The 19,532-nt window shown below is 36.9% G+C and overlaps 1 protein-coding gene across 3 annotated transcripts in view; it reads left to right on the top strand.

Moving 5' to 3' along the window:
- The window catches only part of LOC131156979 (bifunctional dethiobiotin synthetase/7,8-diamino-pelargonic acid aminotransferase, mitochondrial), a 134,460-nt gene that overhangs the window by 51,428 nt on the left and 63,500 nt on the right, over positions 1–19,532 (top strand). For all 3 annotated transcript variants that reach the window (XM_058110768.1, XM_058110769.1, XM_058110770.1), the window contains 4 exons: positions 4,681–4,796; positions 4,875–5,021; positions 15,497–15,630; positions 15,716–15,847. In XM_058110768.1, the coding sequence (XP_057966751.1) occupies positions 4,681–4,796; positions 4,875–5,021; positions 15,497–15,630; positions 15,716–15,847 (529 nt within the window). The remainder of the gene's footprint in view (positions 1–4,680; positions 4,797–4,874; positions 5,022–15,496; positions 15,631–15,715; positions 15,848–19,532) is intronic.

The raw sequence follows: 19,532 nt of genomic DNA, 5'->3' as shown, positions 1-19,532 counted from the left end.
GTCTTTTTTTGCATTTTTTCTCGCCTCTATATTTTTCTTGATTTTCTATATTCTACAACTTTGCCATATTTTATGCCAATTGTTTTTTTTCTTAAGGACTTTTTGAAATTCCTGATCTCTACACCAACTTTCTTTACCACCTGAGTATCTTCCTTTGGACTCATCTAAAACCTCTTTTGCTATCTTAACGATAGAATTAACCATTTTACTCCAAATAGTATTTTCATCTAGCTTACCCACTATTGTCAAATCAAACTATTTGATAATTTTTTCTTTGAATTTCACTATATTATCCCCTTTCAAGCTCCACCATCTAGTCCTCTTGTGTTGATTTATGTTACTCTTTCTCTTCCATTTTTTAATGTGTATATCTAATATTAGGACTCTGTTGTGTAGCCAAACTTTCACTTGGGGTAACTTTACAATTCTTACAAGATTGATGATCCCTGTTCCTAGTTAAGAAGAAATCAATTTTCCTTTTATTATACCCACTCTTGAAAGTCATTAAATGTTCATCTCTTTTTATAAAACAAGTATTCGATATAACCAAATTGTAAGACATGGATAAATCTAAGATTGTATCATCGGCCTCATTTTTATCTCTATATCCATAGTTTCCATGTATCCTCTCATAGCTTATATTATCATTTCCAATGTGTCTATTCAAATAAGCCCCTATTAATGTTTTTTTTGGACGTTTATATCCCTTGTAAAATACTATCCATATCTTTTCAAAGTTGTCTTTTAAGATTTTCTGCTAAGCCTATTTAGGGAGCATCACACTAATGACATTCACTATCTCGAGGCCTAGAGCTATCCTGATTTTAATAATCCTATACCCTATTATTTTAACATCTACTACATTATCTTTTAGGTCTTTGTCTATAATAAATCCCACCCGGGTTTTATGTTTTTATTTTCCAGTGTACCAAAGTTTAAATCTTGATTTTCAATTTCTCTAGCATTCTCTCCTATCCATTTTGTCTCTTGAAGGCAGATTAAGTTAATTTTCCTTCTAAACATTACTTTCATACTTTTGCTCATAAGAGGCCCTATATTCCAAGTTGCTAATCTAATCTTAGTTTCTTGTGCTAACTTATTAGCCCTCTCCCTCTTGTATTGATTCAATCTATTCCCTTGACCTAGGTGAATTTGGCAAGAATTCATGGTAATAAGATCTAATAAAGTTTTACGCTAGCAGTTAGCTACCTAACACAACCCTACTCCTTTATTCGGGCTTAGGACCAATTGTGTGTATAAAGATAATTTGTGTCACACAGGTGAAGTACAAGTTTGAGTTTTTTTTTTTGCTTTTTTTTATGTGCAAACTTATTTCATATAAACAATTTTCTAAATCACACCCTACAACTAGCAAAAACCTCACGAACAACAAAATGCACTTAAAAAATCTAAAGCATACAATTTTGGGTGTGAATCCAAGCTAGACTAAAAAATGGAAATTGTGCAATAGTATTATTTGAAAAATTTTGTATACTCCAAGATTTGCAAAAGGAAAACACAAAGAACAAAAAAATGCTTATATTAAGCCTACAAATCATAAACACAAAATCTCTACTACTAACCAACTATTGGAAAAATAATGATAGAATATGAATAGAAATAACAAGAGAGAAGAAGATCCCCCCGGTGGCTGAAACTAAAAGGTAATTACAGCCGTTTGAAAATACCATACAATATGTACCAAGGTCTTAAATTTCCACGAAATTGTCGAAATTTCCTGTTTCCATCACCCTCGAAATCGAAATGGCATTTGATTTCCTTCTTGCATAATTTCCATTGAAATCTCAACGAATCATCCTGAAATTTATCGAAATCTCAAAATTTCAGCGAAACTTGTCGAAATTTTAACTATACAATGAAATTTCCATGGAATTCAAATAAGAGATTTAGGAGTGAAGTGAAATTTCTCTCTTCATTTATTTTATTTATCTTTATTAAAACAAAATACTATAACAAATGCTTTTGAAATTATATGAAAAAATAAACTTACAGCAGCATTTTCTTTAACCATTTATGTCTAAATTATCGTTATTTGTTTAATAAATAATATTTAAATGGTTTATGAATTTCATCTGTATGAGCTGAATATGTTTACTATACATGATCTTACAAATATGTTTGATACACATACTATATTAAACCTTTTCAACCTCATACACAACATAGATGTGTTTAACTTATATATTTGTCCTAAAACTTACATTATTATGTTTGTTAACCATTTATAAAGTTTCACAAAGAATTACATGCTTTACTACTGATTTCTGTCATTTTTTCAAATCGAAATCGAAATTGACATCGAAATCGAAATTTCCATCGAAAATTTCGTACTTTTGGAGCTTCGAAATTTTAGATGAAATCGAAATTTAAGACCTTGTTATGTACCCTTTGGTGCCAGAAATTACACAACATTGATATATTTCTTTAGTGGTAAAAAAAATTACACAACATTGGAAACAGTCCATACTAACTTCGTGCATATTTATTAATAGCATTAAGGAAGTTAGTGAAAAGAAAGGTGTATGCCCAAGAGGGAGGGTGAATTGGGATTTTAAAATTTCTTTTTACCTTCTTTGATTGATTCTTTCTGAACTTATTTTAAGTTCAGCCACCACATAAGCAAAGTTGTTTTTCAATTACAAGTTCAGTGGAAAATTAACTTTGTTAAAACCTTTATGAATGAATATACCAAGTTGAATATCCCTTTCAGCAACTTAATACAATCCAACCAACACAATCACAACACAATCCACATTAGAATGAATTCAGCAATGCTTCAAAATTTCAGCACTTTAGTAAGTCAAAGTAGAGTTTGAGAATGTATGTTTGCTGATAAAAAATCCTGTATTTGTGACTGGTTTTCTCAATATGAAACACAATTCAAATTTCCAACACTCTTCCAAAAGTTCAGACTTTAAATAAACTTTCAGTTAATATGTCTTGGGTGTTAACCAATCAACGTGCTCCCTTATGGTTTCCGCAATATGTATTGATCAACCAATGTACTCCCTTTCGGTTTCCGCAATCCAAAAATCAAATTAATCTTTAGTTTATTTAATTTCCAATCCACGTAGTTATTAAGAACAAAAAATTAAAATCCAACCACGCAGTTAATATAAATGAAAAATTAAATGAGAGTAGGGAAGAGAGTGAGACGAAAATTTTTACGAGGTTCGGCTATACCCACCTACGTCCTCGCCTTAGGCTAACACACCCAAGGATTCCACTATAACCACTCTTGTACGGGCAAGAGCAACCTTACACACTCCTTTGCGGGCAGGAGCAGCCTTTACAATCTCTCCTTCAATAGGCTAGAGTTCGTCTTTCCAAACGATACTCCACGCTTGGTCCAACAATGATTCAAGAACCTGAACCGTCTACAAAACAAGAGCAAGTTTTGGTGTACAAAGATACTCTCAACAAGAGCTGATTAGTACAACAATTAAGCACTAAAATATACTTAAATTCAAAACAATAATTGAAAGAATTTGAAGCTTTTGAAGTATATCACCGTGAGTTTTCTTTCTAGATTGAAAGAATTTAGAATAGGCTCAAAATTGTGAGAGTTTCACATCAAAACTTAGTAAGGAACTTCAGAGATTGATTGCAAAAGAGAGCTTTGAGAGTTTTGAGAGCAAGAGAGCTTGAATGCTGTATTTGCTTGGTGTGTTTGAATCCTTAGCCTTGGGGGGTATTTATAGATGTTTAATCAAGATTATTTTGTGTTCCCTAAGTGACTTGGAGTGTTTCCCAAGTTTTCATAACGTTTAGAATTCAAAAAATCAAATTTGGAAAGTTCTTGTTATGTTTAAAATTTGAAATCTCAAAGAGTTAGTAGACTGGAAAATACGAGTCAATTGCCTGGATCCGTTAAAACACAGAGATTTTCAAAGACAGAAGGAGTCAGTCGACTGGGATTTCATGAGTCAGTCGATTGGGATTTCACGAGTCAGTCGCCTGGGTCCTCTCGGGTTGTTTCAAAATCAGTCATTTTGTTTGTCAGTCGCGTGGACAGTCCAAATTCTGATTTTCAGATTATTTCCAAATTCCTTTTGCTCTTTTGCTTTCCCCAAAATAATTTAAGACTTTTGAAAAGTATTTTCCGGGGTTTTTCAAAACATGGTCTCTAAGCCAATGAGTTTCCTATTGAGTTTCAAATCCAATCAAATAATCATTTGAATGAAGTACTTACATAGAGACTCTCTTAAGACTTTAAAACACATTCTAAGCTTGGAATCTTCATGCTTGTCATTTGTTTAGTCATTCTTTTCTTTGAGCTTCTCTAAACTTTCATCAAGTCCTCTTTGGTATTCAGCTCTCATTTTCTTTAAGCTTTCATATTCCTTTTAATGTAGTCTTGCAATGAGCTTTGTATATACTTGAATTTGAGTTTGAAAGTCTGATTCCTGAAGTATCATCACTTACAACAAAACATGTTAAATGTCCTTTGATTTGTTATCATCAAAACAAGATTAGTAAGCCATGTTAGGCCAACAGTTAGCAACATGATAGATTGTTTTTCTTACATGGGAATTTCTTTCATTGATGCTGAAATATCAAATTGTTTTTTTACGTCTTTCAAGACTACTAGTTCCATGATTCTTGTGGAAATTATGGACAGGGTTTAGCAGTAAATGACCAGCCAGTTTGGATTTGTAGGTACACGGGAAGAGGCCTTTTTCTGGATCCGCCAACAGTCTTCATGTACAATGGCATGTGGAATCTTTCCTTACCTGAAGGGATGCAGGATGAAAAATTGAAACCAGAAGTTATAAGTTAGTGAAAGATGCTTATTCTCTCTTGTCTACTTTATTCATCATGATTAAATCTCTGCATACCGGTTTTTCTGGCAGCCTTTACTTCGCGGGATGAACTTTTTTGTAAGAGCAGGGACGATTCAGATCTTGCTGGATGTTATTCATCATATATATCGCAGCAGCTATTGCTGCATTCAGGATCAGAAGGGTTTACCCACATTGGAGCATTGATTATTGAACCAGGCAAGACTACAAATATAATTACTGTTTTATTTAGTGGTTTTTTTGTCTGTTTCATTAAAAGAAACATTGTTGTGTTGGGGCAAGTTAGACCAATATTTTGCGTTGTTCAGATTTGAAGCCCAAATTTTTATGAGCTTTATTGTTTGTGCAATTGACAAACTTTTTTTTGGGCACCTAGTTTAGTAATGGTAAAACTAAAGCAGAGGACACATGCAACTACCAGATCCAACAGCTAAACAAAGGGTACCCAATCAAAGCAGGACCCTCAGCAGTCAGCATGTACCACAACAAGGGAATCTTAACTCACATAGGCAGCCAACAGTGTATGAAACAACAAAGCTGACAGAGACCAATTAGAGTTTAACCCTGCCTATCTTTCCAATACGGAGTTATCTACTGCAACAGCTATTTCAAATTTATGATTGGGAAATTTTATCTGCACACCTCCATAGACATTGCCAAATAATCCACTGATAAGAATCTGTCTAAAAGTTATGCTACTATTTCACTTGCTAACTGATAAGTTGTTTCCAGATCTGCTTTTTTAGTGCAACTCAACGGGCACTCCCTTTGAGGTTAGCTACTGGCCAGTGTGTCCCCTGCTCCTGCTTCCCTGCTCTTCTGTTGATGTTAAATTTCCACTGAACAGTGTGCCAAAACATGATCCAGGAGCAGCCAAGTGCAGAATAACGACCAAAGAGCCATCTATTTAAAGTTATGTTACTGTGACAGGAATCTACCTCACACTGGCCCAACTTAAATGGGATATGATAGCTTCTTTATGGTCTAACATTCTTGCCAATACATTATCCTCATTCTGTTCCAGATTGTAATCTCTAATGAAAAATATTGCTCCATGGGCAAAAGCCCCTGTCATGATGAATCCTGTGATGTATTGATAGAGTATATAATGCAGCTTGAGTAGTAAAGTCTTGTGCTATGAATGCATAAGCGGGTAAAGAGTACATGTTTTGAGCTACCAAGGAAGTAATAACTCCTAAAGAGGCTAGAGCAAGACCTAATTGAAAATGAATCAAATTATTGATTTGTCATCAAGAAAGCCCACGTCCCAATCGGCGCCTCGGAGGAATATGTGCTTCTAAAATATTTTTCCATACTGTGCCCAATATAATACACCATAGCAATGTACTGCTCACAATCCTGTTTGCGTCTCTCCAGAGAATAGTGTTACAGTGCAGTTCAAAGTTATTCTTTTAAGGGTTTTATGTCTCGTCTCTTATTTGAGGTATTTTGTCTTCGTCTTTAAATACTCACATGACTAGCATTTGACCCTCAGATATATTGAAGGCTGAGATTGAAAGCTTTCAAGAGAGATCAAGGGATGTAATTGGTTATTTTGGAAATCCTCTGAGAGAGACTAGTATTTTGTTCATACTCATTAGTAAAAAATCCAGACAAGGGCTCTCTTCATCTGTTGGTAACACTAGAAACTCATGCATCCTTGTTTTCTTGTCAATTTCTTTGCCTTCTTGAGCCACTTTCTGTTTTTATCACCGCTGGAACACTGTATTCAACTGCTGAACAACAACTTTTGCTGTCCAATCCTGCATCACTTGCCTTTGGGGGAAAAAGTGGAAAAAAAAGGGCACTAGATGAATGATTTGACTTATTGTGCTTTGACACTGTCACTGCCTACCTGTGCCTGGTTAACATTTAGACCAGATGAGAAAACTTATACACTTGGTCGATTTCCTTATACGTGTTGGATTTTCTACAAATTACTATGTGAGGAAGTTACCTGTTTGTCAGATTAGATTGGGAAATGTTGCAGTGGATAACCGTTCAAAGTCCAATCTCATTATAGTTATGCACAGTAAGCAGCGGTATCTCATCAAATTTGAAAAGCTAATTGACATATCCTGATCCACCTAGTTGAACCCTTTTTGACCTGGGGATATTGATGTGGAACATCAACTATATGTGCCTCCACACCAATGTGATGCTGCTTGCCCACAAATTCAGGGAATCATAAAGATTTTCAGCATTTCACGATAATTTTATTTCCACATTATTTTTCTCAATATGAAGCATTCTTATTGTTTAGCTTTGTTTAAGGTTTCCTGAATTAGTTGTTTGTATGATGGTGGTTAGATCACCTAATTTGAGATTTCAGTTGTGCAATTTGATTCAATCCTGCAAACCATGAATTCAGATTGCTGGTGGAGATCATTTAAGCCAAGAAGGATGTCAATCAGTGAGTAATATGAATAATTGTATATTCGGCAAATTGTATGATTCACTCACATTTCTGTTTGACCCAAATATTTGAACTTTTTAATGGGCTGCAATATGTGGCTGTCATAACACTTTATAAGGGCTTTATCTAGCCCAAAAAACTGGCTGAAGTCAAAAAGAAAAAGGAACTGAAGAAGTTTGTTTGAAAAAAATGTGCTGCTTGAGTGGCTTATATGACTTGCAAATCACTTTATTAGGTTTAGTTTGGTTAAAACCGAAACTGTTAAACCAATCACAAAGTAAAGACCGATGTGAGCTGCTGTTTATCAGTTTGTTCTGTTCTTAACTCAGTCATTTGATTAATTTGAAAATTTAGCGCACAAATTGTTTTGGGCTATTTCAAGACCCTAGAAAAAGCCCATAAAAGGCTAAATAATAGCAAAGAAAAAATATATAATAAATGAATAGCTGAAGGGCTGTACTAGGAGCTGATGCCACTTGTGAGGGCCTTGGAACCAAAGGCTAAACAATAACCATTGAAAAACTAAAAAAATGAATAAAGTAATAAACATCACAAATGGCTGTTACAAGTCCTGCTTGAGGGTCTAAATCATTGAATTAATGGGTGTTTTAAGGTTTGGTGGGTGGGGATTTTATAGCAATGAGGGGGGAGTCATCCCCTACCTCATTTTGGATGTGGTACGAGAGAACCTCCCTCCCCTGACCCCTTCCTCTTGCGCCTATGTAAACCTTTTAACGTAGAGTTGTCAGTAATTTTAATTAATCGACAATGATATTAACAATTACTAATTTAAAATTGAAACTGAAACACAAACCTAAACAAAAATATTCCAATAATAATAATAATAATAATAATAAAAAATGTTAAGAATGCTTATTAAATTGGATGACATAATCATATTGATAGTTTTTCCTCTCTATTTAAAAAATGTGTCATATAAATCATAGTGACCTATGCCTTTACTAACTCGTGGTCACTAACATACAGTTGCAATAAGTTCTCTACGAATACCCCTCTACGAACACCTTGTAATAGTTCGAAGGCCAGTAATGGAACACAACTCCTTCACTATCATGGGGATCTTCCATTCTTGCATCATCCTTACCTTCTCCATATCCCTCCAGATGAGAACTTGCTCAACCACATAATTAAGGAATTTGTTGCTCCATTGAGGGAAAGAGCACTTCTCTTTCTTCACATACAAACTGTTTCCCCTCAGCTTGTCGAACACCTTCCGTAGATGCTCTTCATGTTTCCTCTGAAACAACACCGATGCTCCCAACGGTGCTTTGGAAGGGCAAACACATCCCAATTCCAACTCATCAAGTTGTTTCCTCCACTCTACTGACTCTAGAGGTGCCATCCGATATGGCCTTGTAGCAAGTGGTTTCACTCCTAGCAGCAACTCGATCCCATGCTCCATAGTTTGTCGTGGAGGCAAGTTAGGAGCTAGCTTATCCAGCATCACCTCCTTGTACTCATCCAACACCACTTGGATGGTCGTAGGCACTAGCTCTTGGTCTACTTCTTCATCTACCACCACCGTGGCTAGATATGTTTGCTCACCCTTTCTCAATCCCTCCTTCAGTTGTATGGATGAAAGGGACATCCCATCGTCTCCGTTCCTTGCAACGACTTGCACCATGCACAAGTAATCTCCCATCAGACACAGGGAACCAGTAGAAGGCATCAGCATTGCCTTCCTCCCCCTTAGGAACTCCATTCCCAAAATGACTGGAAACTCATCCCATGGCACCACTGTGAAATTTGCATGACCTTCCCATTGTCCAAGCTTCGCAGTCACTTTCTTGGCTACTCCTAGAGTAGGCTGGGCTATAGAATTAACTGCTTTCATGCGTCTTGTATTCTTCTCTAAGGATAAGTTGAGTCTCCTTGTGACGCCCTGATTTTCGTACCATTTTTTCTTCCTCTTCAATAAATAATAAATATTAATCAAACATCGGCCACGTCAAAAGCTCTGATACCATATCAACATAAAACGACCCGAAATAGGGTACCGGGTAATTAGTTCATTATATACACACATTCCTAACAGCGGAAGTCAATATTTACAATACTAACCAGAATACAAATAACCAGAGTTCTATACATCCATACACAACCCAAAAAAAATCCATAACATTCTCTAGGGGATCACACAAACAGATCCCCAACACAAAACACTTACCCTGACTATCAGGGTACCAACTCCCCTCTATTACAGAGCTCTATCTCCTGGTCTGTTACGGTTCCCTGACATATTTAAATATTTAGGGTAAGACACCTCTTAGTAAGACGAAATAAATTATTTACAGTGTGTGGCAATATGAGTTTAGTTATATCATAATGTACTCATTTAAGTGATTACATCATCTGAGAAAATATACAGATTTGAACTCATAATCATATAGATATATAACATAATCTTTTATAAGCTTTAATTCCATTTCTCAAATTCATACACATGCAACCAATATTTATCAGCGAAAGTTCCGGGGATGAGGGAGATTACACACCCATACATGTAGCGCTCCTCTGCTCTGATATCGTTTGTAACCTTGCCCGATTAACTCAGGTGCTACTACAATTGATACTTATCGGGGCACTCACCTTACTCAGTAAGCCCTCAGGCGGAGAGTCTTACTTCGCCCTAATTATTTATGTAATTAAACTCACACTCTTGCATTTCTCATATTCATTTCACATTCTAGCTTTCATTCTCAAGAACATGTTCTAGCTCAATAAATATCCATGTATACGTAAATCCACATATATGTACTTTACATAATACAACAAATCACATAATTTTATTTCTCAACACATACTTTCCATACTGAGCATACCTCCCCAACGGCATCAATAGGAACATCACACACACAATTTCCATGCTGAGCATACTTCCCCATCGACATCAGTAGAAACTACACACACAATATCCATACTGAGCATACCTCTCCATTGACATCAGTAGGAACTACACACACAATATCCATACTGAGCATACCTCCCCATCGGCATTAGTAGGAACTCATTTTCACAGTTCACTATTCGCATTTCAGTATTCACATTTTAGTATGTTGGTACATTTCATCACATGAATAATAATCTCATCATTTTCTGTATCATTTTCATTATTTCAGTACATATTTCATCTTATATCAGTATACAACTCAATTCATTATTTCTTGTATAAAACATTTCTGTATCAACATATCTTTCTTTCACATATTCCATCCTTTCAATAAAAACACATATGTATCTCATATTTTATCATATCACTGTAAACACATAAGTATATCATATTTCATCATTTCCCAGGAAAAACATATCTATGTTTCACATTTCATCAATTCGGTATATAAATCTCGTATCATCGTACTTATATATATGCAAACATGATTGGGTTTCCATTTCTTCATATCTGTATCAAATATTTTAATATAATCATATCATAGTCTCATTTCTTAGTACAATTCACATATTTAAATTTCAATCACATTCCCAGTATTACACAATCATTTCATATTTCCTTATGCCACACAATTTTTCACCTGATATTCATAATATAATAACCACCGTGAACATATCATATTTTCATTTTCACATATTTACTCAACCAATAATTTTCAAAAATAATTGTTATAATTTATTCCCCTTACCTGCTTACTGAGAAGCTTGCCTAATCCCACGCCTGCGGCGTTTGAAACTCAAAACCTTGAAATCACATTTCCCCCAAACCAATCAATTCAATTCCCAGAGTAATAATAATTTTAATATTTCCTAGGCCCACACACTCCCAATAGTTAATTAAACTTTAAAAATAATTAATAGATATAATTCCACTATCCTCACCCTAGCCTTGAAGTGGTGCCTAGGAAACCCAAATAAAAAATCTACTCCGATTAAAATGACGAGGATTGGAGTTAGGATCCTGTGGTGGTGTCCGATTGTCGATTTGGTTAAAGATTTAAGGAGAAATTGAGGAGAGAGAGAGAGGTTACCTTACCCAAGAGTGGTGCTTATGACGCCCTAATCATGAATCCACTCCAGTGAAAATGTTGGTGGCGGAGAATGGAACCCAGGGGTATCTTCCTTTTTTTGATCGGTGCCCATTTGGCCGAGAAAATCAAGGAGAGAGAGTGAGCTGGCGGAGGAGAGAGAGTGAAGAGAGCAGGAGAGAGAGTGACGGCTTCAGGGGGTTCTCTCCGTTCTTCATTCCAAAATCAATTCCTGAAGCTTTAGGTTGTATATCATTATATATATATATATAAAATATTATTGTATTATTTTATATTATATAAATTAATTAATAGTTATTATTTAATTAATTATTTAATTTAACTAATTATTTAATTAATTTTTTTTATTATTTTTACACTTTCATGCATATTATTTTTTGGGGTGTTACACTCCATGCTTCCAGTTGCGAAAAAAAATTATGAGTAGCCCTAGTATCTACCATAGCGCGGGTACTCGTCCCATTGATCCTCAAGTCTACGAATATCAATTCTTTTGCTTGTGTAACTTTTGGAGCTTTCGCCTGCTTTTCCAATGCGCTCACCTAATGCATTGCACCCACCCTCGGGGTATCCTCCTCTTCCTCATCGCTTTCCTGTAAGGCGTTAAGTAATCCCTTGTGTGGGCACTCCACAACTCTGTGAGGGCCTCCACACAAGTGGCAAGAAATTTTCCCCTTTCTATTGGGTGTGTTGAACTCTTGAGATGATGAAGCTTCCTTTGAAGTTTAGGCCTTATAGTCGGCTCCCCTACTCTTGGTTTTGCCTTTCTTGAAAGACTTTACACTATTTCCCTCTCCACCGAACCCTTTGGACGAAGCAGGGTTATCCCCAGTGTAGTTAGTCAAGCGCTTGGTAGCAGCTTGTGCAGTAGACAAGTATTGAACTCTTTATCTATGAAGTTTAGTTCCTTCCCACTGTTTCATAGCCTCTAAAAAATAGAACATCTTGTCCTTCTCTGCCATGTCCGTGATATTCAACATCAAAGTGGAAATTTTTTTCACATATTCCCTGATTGACCCAGTATGCTTGAGGTCTCTCGGCTTTTTCCTAGCATCATACTCAAATTTCAAGTCTGTCCAACTATCCGCTACACAACATCCAGTTTCAATTTCATTGTACTTGGAACACCATCACAGTTTGGCATCACCAACCAAGTACATGGTCGCAATATCCACTTTCACCTATCCACTTTCACCTGTTTTGAGGCCATCCTCACAACACGAAAGTACTGCTATACATCAAACAAGAAGTTCTCCAACTCCTTGGCATCACGGGCACCCCCATACGTCATGGATTTTGGTACCTTGGTCTTGCTAACTTCCAGAGTGTTGAAGTTCCCCATAGAAAGAACCATTAGATTTATCTTTGCATCCATATCAACTATCCGCGATTGCAAAATTTGGACTATATGGCGAAAGTCCTCTGACATGTCGCCTAACAAACTTGCTTGATGTTTTTGTAATCACATCACTTCATCAACAAGTTCCCTCAGATAGGCCACCTTTGCGGCCACATTGTTGGCTGTTGTCTCGGCCTGTGCTTCTAGCATGCTGATTCTCTCAGCATTAGTTGGTGCCGTGGTCACTTACCAAAGCTTCCCCAATCCCACAACAAAGGTAATTGAATCCATGTAGCAACTGACCTTTGCTTTGATACCAGATGTCATGGGCCGACTATTTTCACAGCTTTGTGAAAGGGCTGTGCGGCGCTTGCTAAAGCACTCTTGCTTAACTAGCCAACCTGTTGTTTATCACAATTCATCCACGAAACACTTTCATTAGCATTCAATCAAATAGCAGCGGAAGCAATAAGCAATTGTGAAAGCAGTGACAAGCAAACAGTAAACATTGAAGCAACACAATTCATTAACAACAACTCCTTTGACATTGTGTGTTTAGCGAGGGAGGCAAGTAGGCTAAGCGCGTTGACAATAGCTAGTGAGTTTTACAAGACTGATGAACACTCATTCTCCCCTGAAGAGGTTTTTATGTAAATATCATCTTGGCACTAGGGAACATCAAAGTGACCGAGGAGTCATACTGCCTTATTTGGGATGCAAAGAAACTACTAGCAGAAAATAACTTTACACTAGTATTTACATGATCTAAACCCATTCCCAGCACATAAGACAAGCAGTCATAGGCAAGCGTAATGCCCTGAACAAGCTTAGCTCGTGAGACACAGCCACAGCGACAAGGACTCAGCTAACATTGACGTAAAGGTTTCAACGGTACCAAACAGTCATTAGTAAGTGCTAGAAGTGAACAACTAAAAAAGGTTGGATCTTCAGACAAGAAACAAGACCCACAACTTGATGAGCCATGGGGGAACATATTGGGCCAAAAACAAGGCATAATGAAGCCTCGCGCTAGCATGTGGAGTCAAACTGGTTAGCATCCTTCACTAGGCACGTGGGTAGACAGACGGTGATCAGTTTTGTTGCAAATAGGTTCAGAACAGAAGAAAAATTCACAACTATAGTCTGAGATTACTGAATTGTTTTTTAGCAATTTTTATTGATTCAAATAACTACTGAATCCTCAGCATAATAAAGAGGTTATTTCTGTATCTAGGCACAACAATAAAATAGGGCGATTTTTAGACACAGGCGCAAGTTAATACCCATATTAGACCTGTTTTGGCACTGTTAAGTCCCTATTTTCAGAACTGTAACAGCAGCCTTCTGCTAGCATCTTGCACCTTTAGCCGTGGTGGAGAGGTTGGTAGGCACTGTAGTGTCAAATCCTCAAAACCCAAGCCTCCAAATCATCAAACCCTCACTGGTCTGGAGCTGAGCTATGGTGAAAAATCTTCTTAAAGATAAATTCTAAAAACCTCCTGGGGAAGTGGCTGAAAAGGCTCCTATTTATACTAGCCCTAAGGCTTCCAAGAGAAGCAACTCCCATTTTGTTCATAACCCCCTCTAAAACCACCTAAAGCCCTACCAAAAATAAATCCCATCACAAAATTACCCCTGATTATCCCAAAAAAAGATCTCCAAGGCTAATATGACCAAAATGAACCCCAAAATTCATAAATTACTAAGATACCGCTAGTGCCCCTAAATAACAACTCTTGATGTAACCAGAAAATTAAATAAAGATTGCCAACTGCATTAAGATTTTAGGTGACTACATATTGGGGACGAGCATGGTTACTCTGAGGCTGATTTTGCAAAATTTCAAGGGGCTCTTATGGTTCTGAGCTGGTACTGTTGTACAGGAATTTTCTGGTGTCTGCTGAAGTTGTTTCAGGCCTATGGTGGTGTGGACAACCCTTCTGCAGCGGCAGACATACATAGTGTTATGAGGTTTAGGCCGGCTTGGTTAGGTGATGGCTGTGGCAATTAGGGTTTAGGCTTTGAGATCATGCTCCGATACCAAGTGGAGAATGTCTGGTAAATTGCAAACCTAATCTGGCATTAGGTCTTCCTCTCTATTTATAAAATGTGTCGTGTACATCACAATGATCATCATACCCTTACTAACTCACAGGCACAAATATAAGACTGTAATACCAAATAGATAACGGGGTAATCGGTGACAATAATAATAAAATTCAATTTTCTGTTTCTTTTGTTTGTTTTCTTTTACTAATTGAAACTGATCTGAAAACACATCTTAAAAAAAAAGTGAAATAAAAAACCAAAAACGAAAAATAAAAAAACCAAAAACTAAACTGATATGAAAAATAATTCTATTTTCAGAAACTTCTCTTTGTAAGCTACGGTGCGTCTGTTGTAAACTTCTCTCTCTCTCTCTCAAATTTTCTAAATTAAACATGGTTTTGTCATTGAATTATATTATAGTTTTTATAATATGTATTGGTAATTATTCTCAGACCTTGTAATATTACAAATATTTTTGAAGAAAATTTAAGAATATTTCGATTAGTTCAGGTTTACTTCTGTGTTTGTATTTACTTTTTCTGATTCAAATATGTTTTTGAATGTTTTCTGTAATCATTGCCTTATTAGTCACTGTGCTTGGATTTTTTTTTTCTAATCAAGTGTTACAATTTTCATTTTATCTTTTTGAGTAATTTTTGAGATCTGAATCAATTTTTGTGAATAACCTTTTAGTTCTGAATAGTTAGTGCTGCCTATGCATTGGCATACATGGGCCTGGAAAGTAAGATTATGCTTCTTGACTGCAAATTCCTTTTGCAAATGTTGCTTAGCAGCAAAAACCTGGGAATTGAGAAATCATCTGAGAGTAACAACTGGAACTGTTTCACAGTTATGTTGGCTGCTGGTGGAATGCACATGGTTGATCCACTGTTTCAGAGAGTACTAGTTAATATGTGCCAACGTAAAAAAATCCCTGTTATCTTTGATGAGGTTTTCACAGGTTTCTGGCGTCTCGGAATGGAGGTGGGTGTTGATAAATATGCAATTGCAGTTCTTGCTAACTATTTGTTTTTAGTCATTGATTTGGAAAATTTATCTTCATCCCCAGTCTGCTGCCGAATTACTTTGCTGTCATCCAGATGTAGCCTGCTTTGCTAAGCTGATGACTGGGGGTATGATACCTTTGGCTGCAACACTGGCAACAAATGCCGTTTTCGATGCATTTTATGGAGAATCTAAGGTATTTTGCTGTCTTCACTTAGTCTAATATGATATTTGATGAACCTAGGAAGTTGATCATGTTGCATTTTTAACCTTCATGATGAGCAATTTTTTTTTTTTTTTTTTTTAATTTAAAATTTATACAGAAAAGTTTGGAGATAGGCTGAGGTAGTCTAAAATGATATTAGATGAACCTAGGAAGTTGATCGTGTTGCATTTTTAGCCTTTATGATGAGCAATTTTCTTTTAAAAAAAAATTATACAGAAAAGTTTGGAGATGGGCTGAGGCTTTCTAAAAGAAACTATCTGAAGGAAAGAAAGAATGGCAGATGCCACTAATGTTCTTAATTGCATTTTTTTAAAACTGATTAACAGCAGTAGCTTTCCATCAAAACAAAGATAAGTTCGCATCTACCGGCCTCTCTATTGTCCCTTCCCCCATACGAAAGCTAGGTAATCAATCAACCTGAATTAGGTTACAAATTTGCAGACAAATATGCATTCTGCTAAATTCCTGTCAGATTCTCACCATGACACGAATTTTCTGGGTCAAATTAACAAATATTTTTTCTAGAAGCCTTGATGAAGTTGTCTATCAACCTTGAAGGAGACCGTGGCATGAGTTGTGCAGATTGTGGCTCAACAAATATCCTTCATAGCAAGCAGAGGTGGAGAAGCAGAATGTGTTTCAGAGGCTCTTGGATAACTGCTCATTCGCCGAAGTTATCAGATATTTTCTGGTAAAGGAAAGGAGAACTTCTGGGTGATTTGGAAGCAACTCCTTTCCAAACATTGGCAAGGGGGATTGAAGACTTGGGGCCTATCTATAATGGTCTGAGAAGGGTTGTTAACAAATGGGCTGAAAAGGGTAAAATATTGTGGCATTAGATTGAATCCAGGAGGTGGGTCCGAAAACTTTTGGTACCAAGGAAAGGAGACGAAATAATTTAGGTCCCTTTTCTAGTGGCCAGATGTGTAAGCTTGGTGGATTGTAAATGGGAAGAAATTTAGTAAGAGAGGATGGGAAAATCTCTCAAGGAAAATTGAAGGGAGAGGATTTAGAGACACAATGGTCGAGAGATATGAGGGTGACATAGGAGAATCTGAGGAATGTTTTGCATGTTACTGACTCCTAGTCGTCTCTTAGCCGGTGGGGAATCAGGAAGGGAGTTGGAGATCCTTGTAGTAAAGGGGAGGAGGTTTTTATATTGGACGTAGTGGAAGGGAAAGGTGAAGCAGTTAAAGGGGATGGAGTGCAGAGAACTAAAGATAATTTGAGTAGTGGTGGTGAAGAGGAGGTCTCTGATACGGAAGATGACTTGAGCAACTTTTACGATTTTGAGTAGGAATTGTTGGTGGATCAGTTGAGAGCTGAGTTAGATATGTATGAAGAGGATGCCTTGGCATAGCTTATAAAGGAACTTTCTGAAGGTGAGAGAGTGGAAGCCTTGGGGCAATGCGATGAGCTTGCTGCTGTATGTGAAGAAGTGTGCTCAACTGTTTTGACACTGCACATGGGCGTGAAAATGATATTAAACACAACTTAAACCAGACAAAAGAATTGATTGATAAGGGTCTTTGTTCCTTGTCCTTGAGCCTAACTCTAAAAATGGTGAACTTTTTTTATATTCCTTCTGTAATAATTTTTTTGGGGTGGGGCGGGGTGGTGTATTGATGAAGTAGCTTCCTATGGTTGGTCTGAATTCATCTAAATTTGGAAAAAAGGTATTCTTCCGTTTCTAGTTTGATGTGGTCTTTCTTTTGACACTCTATGCCATAAGGACACAGGGAGGTTTCTACGGGGGGTAATGCTTCTACTGTTGGCCTGAGGGGTACTGAGAGATACATTCCAAATCCAAATAAATTGCTAGAGGACCGGGTCTAAAATTAGTTAGTCCAGTAGGGGCTGACATTCAATTGTTGATGAGTCATGGAACATATGAGCGTAAAAAGAAGAACTTAAGAACCTGGTTTCTTCTATCAGTTATAAGGGAGGGAAGGGAGTTGGGAAGGGAGGGAAACAAGTGAAATATTGAAAATTGTCAGTTGGAATGTTAAAGTCTTGGAAATTTTAGAGAAAGAGGGGGTTAATCAAAGAGGTTCTACTTAGATATTCTCATAATATATTGTTTTGGTTCAGGAAAGTAAGCTTGAGAGTGTTGATTGGGGGGGGGGGGGTTGTAAGAGGGATTTGGGAAGGAAGTAATTAGGATTAGGCCTTCATACCTTCTAAGGGGTTAGCGGGTTCTATTTTGGTGCACTGTGGGACACTTGTTTTGTTGTTAAAATGGATAGTTTAGTAGGTTTTTTTTTTTTTCTTTCTTTGTCTTGGTAGAAGTTAACGGTCAGGGCCATTGGTGGGTATCTTCGGCGTATCGTCCTTCCAGACCACTTTTAGAAGCTCTTTTTTGGGATGGGCTTTGTTATGTGTTTGGCTTTTGTGCTTCTAATTGGATGGTGGGAGGTGATTTTAATGTTGTGATGTTTCTTCAAGAGAAGAATGGGGGTGATAGGATTATTGCTACTATGCTGAGTTTTGACTCGCTTATTAGGGACTGGTAGATTGGTTTGAGAGATCTCCCCCAAGACAGTGCTAATGTGGTTGGTGGGAGGTGCTAGATCTGTTGCAAGTAGGCTTGACAAAATTCCTATTTTGCATGGAGTGGGAGGATGAGTTTCCTAATTGATCTTAATCTATTTTATCTAGGCCTACTTTTGACCACTTTCCCATCATGTTGGAATTGAGGAAGGTTTCTTAGGGTCCTACTCCTTTTAGGTTTGAAAATATGTAGTTGGATCATGATTCCTTTCAGTCGTTAGTGAGGAATTCTTGGAATAAGGATGTGGAGAGGGGATGGAAGGTTTTAGATTCTAGAAAAAATTGAAAAGATTAAAAGCGAAGTTGAGAAAGAACAAAATAGTGAGGTGTTTGGAGATTTAAGGTTTAAAAAGGCTAGTATTTTAGGAGAGTTGGCTGAGTTAGATAGGAAGGAAGAAGTTAGTATTCGCTTAGGGGAGGAAGTGATGAAAGGGTATCTTTGAAGAATGAATTGGAGGAGGTGATTTTCAAGGAAATGCAAAGCTGCAGGCGGAAGATGATGTTTAAATGAATCAGAGATGGTGATTGTAATTATAGACTTTTTCACTGGACAACTAATAGGAAAATGAGGAGGAATTTGATTGGGGAGTTAGATGTGGGTAGAGGGGATATTGCCTTTGATCAGAGCCAAATTGCTTATGAAAAATCTCTGTTTTTTTGTATTTTGTATTTTGAGGAGGATGATAGTGGACCAATTGTTGAAGCTTTAGATTGGGACCCTCTATCTGGCGATGAGGTAGCTTGGTTAGAGAGACCTTTTGAGGAGGAGGAAGTGAGGGTCATGGTTTTTGGGATAGAGGGGGATAAAGCTTCAAGGTTTGACTGATTTAATATGGCTTTCATCTAAGATCGTTGGGAGGTGGTTAAGGATGACTTGCTTAATATTTTTAATCAATTTTATGGGAATGGGATTTTAACCAAGAGTATCAATTCGACTTTCATAACTCTAGTGCCTAAGAAGAATAAATCCATCAAGATGTCGTACTATAGACCTATTAGCTTTGTTTCTAGTGTTGATAAAATCATCACTAATGTTTTATCTAACAAGTTGAGTATGATGCTTGACCGGACTATCTTTATGGCGCGGAGTGTGTGTTTTGGTAGG

The sequence above is a fragment of the Malania oleifera genome, chromosome 6, assembly GCF_029873635.1.
Source record: "Malania oleifera isolate guangnan ecotype guangnan chromosome 6, ASM2987363v1, whole genome shotgun sequence".
Classification (NCBI taxonomy): Eukaryota; Viridiplantae; Streptophyta; class Magnoliopsida; order Santalales; family Ximeniaceae; genus Malania; species Malania oleifera.
Note: the sequence above shows the minus strand (reverse complement) of the source record. Positions and strands in the feature narration are given on the sequence as shown.